The sequence below is a fragment of the Malus domestica genome, chromosome 16 (genome assembly GCF_042453785.1).
Source record: "Malus domestica chromosome 16, GDT2T_hap1".
In the NCBI taxonomy this organism is placed as follows: domain Eukaryota; kingdom Viridiplantae; phylum Streptophyta; class Magnoliopsida; order Rosales; family Rosaceae; genus Malus; species Malus domestica.
In genome coordinates, this window is record NC_091676.1 from 2,778,691 (window position 1) to 2,788,774 (window position 10,084).

Here is a 10,084-nt window from a genome sequence, read left to right on the forward strand (position 1 = left end):
CTTCCAAACAACTGTCAAATTGAGGACATGTTTACGTACAAGAAATGAAAGAACGAAAGGATAGGAGAACTTAACAATAGGAAAAGTAAGAAAAGGGAATAAGATTAATTAGCCGCCTTAGCCCCGTAGTTAATATGATGATTTTTCTCGTTCTTGATTTATTGTGTAGGTATCTAATTACGGATTTCAGTGAAAAATTCACTTTGAATTCAATCCCATATTTGTTAATAAAGTAGAAACTCAAGAAATGAAAAGGTGTGGATGGTAGTATTGCCGTGTCGTGTGTGTTGTTAATTTTGTGAATTTCGTTGTCGTTAGAATTCTGGAACTTGCTGGCCCCTGCCGTTTGGACTGAGCTAACATCTGGGCCTGTTGCCATTTCCAACCTTGCAGTTGCAGAGGAATGTATTGTGTGTCGTTTGAGCCCTTAGAAGGTCCAAGCCCAGTTGGTATTACCAGGGACTAAAACACATAGGCCCTGTTTGGCACACCGTATAAGGCACCGGATAGTACTAATAATACGGTGTACGGTGTTTGGTGGTCGTTTGGATTAAATAGGCACCGGATTAAATAATCCGGGCCCACCTTTTTTACACGGCGTTCACCCGCTTGCTTATACCGTCCATATTCACGGTATAACTTAGTCGGCCTCGTCTCGATTCCTCTCCGCTCTCTCTGGCTCTCGCTGTCGCTCTCGCTCTCGTTTCCTCTCCGCTCGCTCTCGCTTCCTCTCCGTTCGCTCTCGCTCTCGCTTCCTCTCCGTTCGCTCTCGCTCTCGCTTCCTCTCCAGGCGCTCTCGCTTCCTCTCCAGACGCACTCTTCCACTCCAGGCGCTCTCTCTTCCTCTCCAGACGCACTCTTGCTCTCATCCCAGGTTTGTCTTCTCAAATTCTTCTTCTTCGTTTGAATCACAGTTCGTCTTTTCAGTTTTCTTCTTATGGGATTCCACCCCTCCCTCTATTTTTCCCCCTCCTATTTTTCTTGCAATTTTCTTTCAATTGATTGAAGCTAGTTATTATTCTCTCTAATTATGCAATTGATTATGTAATTTTGTGTTTTAATTAAATTTTTTTAATTTTAGGGTTTGCTATTGGGGTCGAATTTAGGGTTTGTTATTGGTTGTCTCTGGCGCAGTTCTCGTTTCACTTGTTGTCTCGCAGCTACAACGCAACCATACGGACGGTAAGCCAATTTCTCTTCGCTATTATTTTCTCTCTAATTTTGCACCTACTGGGATCAAATTTTGGTGGGTTTTGTGAATTGGGAATCGATTTCTGATGCTTTTAGAGAAATGGGTTGTCAGTGATGTTTTGATATTTCAATAGTTGGACTTGTGTGGCTGCATGCGTTTTTTTTAATTTTTGCTGGGTTTAGCTAACTGGGTTGTGCGGTTAATCTGTTTTTTCTCCAACTTTCTTACGATTTAAGTGCTTTTAGGTGAAGTACTTCCTGTGCCTATTTGTTCTGTCTTAGTAGCTCAGAGGTATGAAATTTGATAGTATTTCGTGTTAATTTTTAATTGAACTTGAAGAATGAGGAATGCATATCTTGCTTGTGATTGGGTAGAGTGGGAGTGGGAGTGTGCTTCCTGTGCCTATTTGATTATGTGTTGAAGTATTGCTTTGTTATGATTTCCTTTTGTCTGGCATTCTGTTGGTTGGGTGTTGAAGTACTGCTTTGTTTTGATTTCGTTAGCAGTTGTGGTTTACTGAATAGAATTGTTGATTGGATGTTGAAGTATTGCTCTGTTGATTGGGTGTTGAATAGAATTGTTCTGGTTTCGTCAAGTGAAGATGTTATCCTGACTCGTTTGACTGTGTTTCTTTGCTTGTTCTTATCCTTCCTGCTACTGTTTTTTCTTGCTGTTGGTGCAATTTTTAATTAGCTGGTGTGGTTTTCTTCTGTCCGCTGAGTTTCCTAGTTATCATTTCACCAAAGTTTTCAATGAAGAGAGCTGCTAATGACAATGATCTTGCTGTGACATTTAAAGAAATGCTTTCTGAATCAGTTGATAAGTTGGGTGAAGTTTTACAAGCTGCTTTTGGGAAGGAGTGGATCCAAAACTTGAGATTGCTTTAGAATTGTCAAAGATTGTAGTTGTTTTTTGTGTATCTTTTATGTTCCTGGAAAATATTTTGAATTTGATGTATGGAATTTACTTTTTTATTTACTTTTTTTGTTATTTGAAGATTTGTGTGGTTTTCAATAGGTATAAATATGAGAAAAGTTCAACAAACAAACAAAGATTTGTCAATTTTTTTTTCCCTTGTCCTATACGGTTCAATACCAAACACAGTATAAATAATACGGTCATTAGTCCGATCCTGCACCAAACGTCCGACTAATTTAGTCAGTACTATCCGGTGGCTATTTATCCTATCCGACAGAAATAGTCAGTACAGTCCGAGCTGCCAAACGAGGCCATAATTTCTAATGCTAAATGTTCTTAATTACTTGTAAACTACTTCTCACTAATGAATTTATTATAATACAAGCGATTTTCGACAATAAGGAACAAAAATCCTCAAGTGTAGTGATAAATACTCTAAACCACTTACAAGCATATTTTTTGTTCTTTTTTCTTTTAATATGGAAAGGTACTATATACATTAGGATGTCAATAAAATATGTACAAGAGAATTAAATATAAAAGAAGTGAACTCTTGAAAAAAACCTTGCCGAGACTTTCAATCCAGAATCAAGAAAAAAAGAGGCCGCCATTACAGAATAAAATATAAAAAAGATGCAATCACTCAATTGAACTATCCTCAATCAAGATGTCTGCTGCCATGTCCGATAGTTCCTCAAACCAAGCCACTTCATGTTGCTCTCCAAGTCCTGCTCTTACAAGCTTATGTTCTGCCTGATTTGCTTCTCGTCTAACATGACTAAGTTTGGATTGAGAGAAAACGTGAAAGGATGAGCGAAAATCATTACCTTGTTGATGCATCCTTCAAATTCTATTTCAGTAGCTCGCAACTCCTCTACAAACATGACGACCCTTCTTGCAGCGATCAACACTGCTACTTACAAGTCTCGTAGTCACAACAGGTTACAACAAGGTGTCCAGAAATTTTTGTTAGACTATTATGTCATTTTCAGTGAAATAATGTCTTACAACTTTTAATTTATGACTTCTCATTCCGTAATCATGTGACCTTCGCCTATCACTTTCCTCCATGATCATGCAGGAGGATATGGACATTAATTATGAACTAAAAAAAAAAAAAAAAAAAAAGAAGACCTCCATTAATTTTGACCAAATGAGAACACCAAACCACTGCCTGCCTACCAATTTGGGTCACGACGCGTTTCTTAAGAGCAAATGTTTTGTTTAGTACTCGCACGTAGGCATGGTATAAGAGAAAAGACTAGAAGTTTACATATATATGCAACGTTACTTAACTGGTTCGTTCTTTTCGATAAAATAAAATTCTGACTCACTTGAACTTAGATGTAAGAAGACGGACACATCGTTCTAATCAATTGACCTAACCCACGTTTGTAACAATACAATAAAATGAGATTTGTATGGTATGGAAATTCGCCTAAACAAGTTAAGGTCCGTAACAGGCCATTTGTGATGTACCTTCAAAAGAATTTGGGCGAGGATGTTGACAGTCTCATTTCATTCTTATATGGTAAAGTTATCATTCAATTTCTAAACCCTAAACCCTCTTCTGTTTCCACCATTAAAGAAATAAAGTTTGGCACAGAATATGTGCATCCTAATTCAAAATCAAAGATTAGCTACAATACAAAATACAAATTGAATCAAGAATCAAAGGCTTATTAGGTGAAGATTGACTTTTAAATGATACTTAATTGTAGTCTTATATGAAAAGTTGTATACTTGATCTTACGAAAAAAGATTAGAAGGGATAAGAATATGTATATCGACAAAAGTAGGAGAGTACAATCAACTACACAACCCTCTCCATACTTTAAGCCATACCTAACAACTACTAGTAAGGTAGCAGCTACAACCTTGCTTAATCTTCCGATAATTTGAAATTCAAAACGAGCAAAATGCCAATTAACTTGAGATGCAAGGCATGCATATATATATGCATGGCATATTATTATAAGTTGGGATTTTGAGGGGGATGGGGGGTTGTCAATGAGTCGGTATGGGTTATCAACGTGGATTTGGAATAGTGAGTGATCTGATAGAGAAATGAAGCTCTCCAGATTTGGAAAGTTGGGAGTCAACATTTTTATCAACTCTTTAGATTGTGAGCACTCCAATTAAGGCCAGTGTTTATATTTGGGTTTACAACCTTTTATTGAATTGAGTTGAAGTGGAAACCTATATATGCGATTTGTGGTAACGTCATCATTATCCGTAAAGAGAAGATATACGTTCCCATCAAGAACAAAAATTGAAAACAAACAAATTAAGGTAATCACACCAAATCAAATACCAATTTTACATAATTCAACACTAAACTGGTTATATAGCCCCACGCCTCCGATGCCACACACACTACGACAATGAACCAACTTTCTTTACACTCAAGTTTGAATCTCATTCCTGTAAATTAAAGTAAGTTTAGAATTTTTCTTGCTAAAAAAAATTAGTGTATGACTCCGCTTACAAGATATTCAAACATTTTTTTTCGGAATAAAAAAGTAGAGAGAGGTAGGGAGACAAAGTCAACTAATAACTTAAATGAAAATCTGTACTATAGCCAATACGCTTTTGGACTTAAGTTTCTATAAACTCAATTAGTCTGTCTCTAAAAGCATGCAAAACCGCAAGTTTCTGTGTAGACAAACGACTCGAAGTTTGGAGGATGGAACTGATAGACGATCTTTGCGATTTGGAGACTAGTCTTGGTGCCAATCATCATGAAATCATGACTCTCTCGGCCAATGACACCTCCTTTACTACCGATCATCATCATCAGCCCCAACCTGACCAGCTCCCTATCAACTTCACTCATCATATTCAAAGCTTTCCCCATAATTCTGATGATCCAAATCATGATGATTTCTTAGTTGCTCATTCCACAGCTCATCTGATGACTGGAGATTTTCGCCAAGAAACTGGAAAAGGAAAGGTACGTACTTAATATTGTATATGTAAGTAGATAGTTGCTCGCTGAAGAGCTAGCTTATATATGTTGTCTGGTTAATTACCTTGATGGGATAGATCATGTGTATGCTTAATTTATGGCTAGACTGACTTTATATTGATCATGTGTTTTCTCTCGATATTGAAATGCGCACGCGATTGGGGATTCTTGGCAGTCGTTTGGAGGAAGAAAGAGAAAGATAAACAATAGTGACAAAGATGGGGAGAAACTAAAAGAAGTGATCCATGTGAGAGCTAAGAGAGGCCAAGCTACTGATAGCCACAGTTTGGCAGAAAGGGTACAAATATTTCAGTTCTTTTAAATTGGACATGTTAACAGTATCTGGTTTAGAAGTACTACCAATCTTGTTAATTTTTCAAGGGCAGATTTTGAAGCAAATTTAGCTTAATTCTCTTGCGCGCCTATATTAAATAGCGATAACAAATTAAATCCATAATATTCTGATAACGACACAGTTAATACATATATAGGAAAGATTATCAGTGTTGGTCTTGCGCATTTGTTTAACATTCATGGTATTACTAGGTAAGAAGAGAGAAAATAAATGAGAGGCTGAGATGCCTGCAAAATCTGGTTCCAGGGTGCTACAAGGTACATAATTTGATTTACTTGTCGCTTTGAATAAACTACGATGGAGTTCATGAGTTATTATTTTTTAAACATAATTGATAATGTTTTTTATGGTTGAATTAATTTGCAGACAATGGGAATGGCAGTAATGCTGGATGTGGTTATCAGCTACGTTCAGTCACTGCAGAAACAAATTGAGGTAAGTCATATCATAAATAATTAACCAAAACCATATCATGGAGATTTCTTATAATGTCACAATTATGGATCAATCATCGTATATATCCAAATTGAATACTAATAATTAAAGTGCTTTTTGTTTGGTGGCTTCCTAGTTTCTGTCAATGAAACTTTCTGCAGCAAGTGCGTATTATGATTTCAATTCACCAGGTGTGGATGCTGCGGACGCAATGCAACAGCAGCAGGTATAAATTTAGAAGTTTACAGAAATACACACACAGACACACATTAAATTACGAATTTGTATATCCATTATTTCTTCCCGTCTCAGTAATCTCAACAATGTTTTTCCCACTCCTTTTTCTCCTCATGCACACCATGTTTATTTATGACATTTCATTCAAGAAAAAAAAATTAACGGTAAAAAATAAATAGAAATGTACAGAAATCGTTTTCCTATTAAATATTTAAGGTTGTTAATGAAATTTTAAAAGATGAAAGTGATTAAGCGAGCAATGTGGAATGTTGCAGGGGACAAATACTGCATATCACGAGGTACAAGAGATGGCAGTAAGATCAGAGATTCAGAAGGGTATGGAGGACTTCCTCACCTCAACAACGCAGCATGGCCTATTTGAGAACTGAGAGTAAGTTCAATCTTCTTCAGATCTCATGCTCCTAAACCCTACATGTACATGTGGAGACAATGAAACACAGGACGATCAATACCATCTTCTCCAGCTTCCATGGATCCCATATTACAATAAAATACTACTGCTTTCATGCTTATATAAATATATATTTATATATATCTAGTTGCATATATATTTGTGTAGGGTGCAAAACGAATCTTGTACTATTGTATAATAACTAAACTTCAGTAATATTAATTAACAGATGATATTGTACTGTACTTGTATCATCAATATCACCCATTACTGATCAGCATTATTCTCCTCAAAATTATGTCAGTTGTACCACATATTGACCGATAATATTGCTGATCGAGACTCACTTCTATCAAAGAGCGGTCAATGTATAGTCAATAAATGTGGTGCAAATAGTAGCACTCAAATTATGTTAATGATCGCAATGAGCTGATGGATAACTATAAAATTATGCGCTTGATGTTCCTTTTTTTCGTATCTCTTTGTATAGATCAACGAAAATAATGATAATAAGTATAGTGACGACCAAAAACCTTGAATTGGGGCTTGCATATGATTTTTGGTCTTGTGACCATCTACGCTACATTGTATAATCCAGACTGATCAAAAAGGTTGATGAGATAGATCAAAGTGGTAGTTAGTCAGCAACACACAGGCTCAGGTGCACTGCATCCTTAATAAGGGTTGGATCCCTGGAGGGACCCCGTAGATCATGATCTAAAGACAGCTTGATTTATGTATGATTGAAATGAGAGAGTGATCTGTCATGTGGGTTTCTAAGATTACCCTTAAAATTAAGGGCACTGATGCCTCAACGCGGTTTAAGTGATGAAAGAGAGGCAGCTGAGAATGATGTGTAGTAGAGAAGAGAACCATTTGCCATGGGTCCCCTTATTGGTCACTAAACGAAACAAAGGGACAGGGTCATGTACATTTGGGGGCATGTGCCTCTCAAATACGATTTTGCTTCACTGAACATTCCGAAGAGGGCAGGTTCAGCGACTCTAGTTGTAGTTGAGGTGGGAGGAGAAAACTTGTGTGAGTGTCCCGGCTATATCATTTGTAGGGCACTTTTACAAACGAAGTTTTTCTCATACCAACAAATTTTACACGAATGGGTTGCACATGATCCGAATCAATATAATGACGTAGCAACAACAATAACATGACACCATAACATCAATCCGACGCTATAATGACATTGTAACAATAAAATCTAAAATCTATTCATCCGCAACGCATGATTGAGGTTTGACCGAAAAAATTAGATCCAATCTCAACAATTTGACCCAAATTCACCACAAGAAGTATAGCCCAATGGGCCTCAATATATTATCATTTCCAGCCCAAAAGAAAATCCTTTTCCATGTGTTGTGTGTTTACTGCTTGGGTTTGATCGCCAATAATCCAAACAAAACCTCCCCAACGCAACTACCGTCTCTGTCTCTCTCTCCGCTCCGAGCACCGCCGAGCACTTTTGACTGAGCGGAGCTGCAGAGATGCTGCAGTTGCAGGGCCTACGGGCATTTTCAGTTGCCGAACCCACCCACGTGGCCCTCCCCTCCTACTCACGTGTCATCCGGACGTCGCTCCGCCCCCACCGTCAGTCAGCTTCCTTCCCGACGACGCGGCCACGTCTCCGATCACTCCCCAACGTCAGGAGCTGCGCCGCTCTCGCATTCGATTTCAAAGGTGGCAAAGGGTACTTTCTTAAAACGTTCAATTTCTTTGTTTAATTTGGCGGCATTCTCTATGTTGTGAATTCGAATCGTCATACCATTGCAATTCTTACACGAAAATATCATGGTTTTGTTTCAAGAACACGAAATGGATATCAAACGAGCCTTAATTTGTAGCTGAAAGGATTTATTTTTCAATTAAAGCCTTGGCCTTTTTGCACTTTGCAGGATGAGTGAGTTTCTTGATGTTGAGCTCAAAGTCCGGGATTATGAACTTGATCAATATGGTGTCGTTAACAATGCTGTTTATGCAAGTTATTGCCAACATGGTGAGTTAAACGTTTCTGTAATTTGAAAAGCCTTTGATTTTTAATCGCAATTTATGATTGGATCTAGCTAATTACACCTTTTTTACATGAGCTGTTGATTTCCAATTTTTCCGTCTTCCATATGTCACCGGGGGATTCTTCCAGTCGAATTCGTGCTCTTAAAGGTTGTATTTACGGCAGAAATGTGTTTCATGGGGAATGATTCTGCGGTTTATGCATAATCGAAACTTGTAAATGAATCCGAATTAAAAGATCACACCTTTTTTCAATCTTTGCAACTCTACTAAACAAGCTGAGCTGTTGTGCTTCAATATTTTGATCAGGTCGTCATGAACTTCTGGAAAGGGTCGGCATCAGTGCCGATGGAGTTGCCCGCACTGGTAGCGCATTAGCATTGTCGGATTTGTCACTCAAATTCCTTTCACCTCTCAGAGTATGTCTCGATATATCTCTTCAAGATATTTTTCCTACTGCAATGTACATGTTTGTATTTGTGATTGAGAATTCGGCCTTGTCACTAACAAGGTCTGTGCAACTAGAGTGGAGATAAGTTTGTCATAAAGGTCAGGCTCGCTGGCTCCTCAGCTGCTCGCCTATACTTTGATCACTTCATTTTTAAGCTGCCAAATCAAGAGGTTTGTTATTTGCCAGTCCTAAGATTTTTTACATCATATCAAGGAGTTGTCTCGACTCTCAACACATTGTGATCTTCTGATAATATTTTCTGAACAGCCTATCTTGGAAGCAAAGGCCACGGCAGTATGGCTTGACAAAAACTATCGTCCTGTCCGCATTCCACCAGAGGTGAAATCTAAACTTGTTCAATTTCTTCGCCACGAGGAGTCAAACTGATTTTCCTGCAACATGGAGTTTGTTGGATAGACTCCATTACAAAGGCTCATGTTGGATACGCATCTTGTTTCCGGGAAATGAAGCAAAAGAAGATTTCAGACACACTTACACTTCAAGAAAGTATGTTTTTAGTGTTAAAGATGTAACTACATTACTTGTTATAGTATTAATTGGACAAATTTGGTCTTCATTCTGTAGGATGATGGAAGAAAATGAGAAGCTCTAAATTATGTTCTTGAACTCATGGTTGGTTACTTTACGCCGTTTGTCACAATGGTAATGATTGTCACAGACCCTATTTATTTATAACTTTTAGACTGAATAATTCAATGGAACATCGAGAGACGATTTAAACAAGAGTTTGTAGAAGAAGAAAAAAGTACGTGCAGAAATTTATTTTTCTTGTCAGAGTTTTCAATATATGGGCCTTGAAGCATCTTGACGGGCTCGACATAAATTGTAACAAACACCAGACAGGCATTGGACCATTATGATTATGAACTGTTGTGTTAAGGCTCTGAGCCCGTTCGGTGATTGGGACTGGACAAGATTGGAAATCAATCCGAGCCAGACTAGATCGAGACACCACGTTTGTGCTTGTTGTTTCGACTCTTAGTTAGGGAAAAGAATTTTCCTAGGGATCCCGTAATCATGTTCGTTTATTGGCGATCAGAAATTATTTAAAATTTTCCTAGGGATCCCGTAAT

At 37.8% G+C, this 10,084-nt stretch overlaps 2 protein-coding genes and 1 long non-coding RNA gene across 4 annotated transcripts; all 3 read left to right on the top strand.

The window, feature by feature from the left end:
* The first annotated feature begins 732 nt into the window (after positions 1 to 732).
* LOC139192924 (uncharacterized) lies at positions 733 to 2,062 on the top strand. The gene is made up of 3 exons (XR_011577481.1): positions 733 to 874; positions 1,082 to 1,182; positions 1,922 to 2,062. It is a non-coding gene; the product is annotated as an uncharacterized lncRNA (long non-coding RNA).
* A 2,603-nt stretch (positions 2,063 to 4,665) lies between these two features.
* Positions 4,666 to 6,632, top strand: LOC103402684 (transcription factor bHLH75-like). Its single transcript, XM_029095375.2, has 6 exons — positions 4,666 to 5,063; positions 5,254 to 5,376; positions 5,625 to 5,690; positions 5,800 to 5,868; positions 6,005 to 6,094; positions 6,381 to 6,632. Exons 1-6 carry the CDS (start codon positions 4,797 to 4,799, stop codon positions 6,492 to 6,494), a joined length of 729 nt encoding a protein of 242 aa, XP_028951208.1. The 5' UTR covers positions 4,666 to 4,796; the 3' UTR covers positions 6,495 to 6,632.
* A 1,244-nt stretch (positions 6,633 to 7,876) lies between these two features.
* LOC103402685 (acyl-acyl carrier protein thioesterase TE3, chloroplastic-like) lies at positions 7,877 to 9,617 on the top strand. Of its 2 annotated transcripts, XR_003769913.2 has the most exons (6): positions 7,887 to 8,219; positions 8,425 to 8,525; positions 8,849 to 8,958; positions 9,065 to 9,160; positions 9,258 to 9,497; positions 9,576 to 9,617. XR_003769913.2 is itself a non-coding variant. In XM_008341436.4 (5 exons), exons 1-5 carry the CDS (start codon positions 8,017 to 8,019, stop codon positions 9,375 to 9,377), a joined length of 630 nt encoding a protein of 209 aa, XP_008339658.2. In that variant the 5' UTR covers positions 7,877 to 8,016; the 3' UTR covers positions 9,378 to 9,617. The 2 variants fall into 2 exon arrangements, 1 of the variants encoding a protein (XP_008339658.2); XM_008341436.4 differs by having other exon boundaries at positions 7,877 to 8,219; positions 9,258 to 9,617.
* Positions 9,618 to 10,084: the final 467 nt, after the last annotated feature.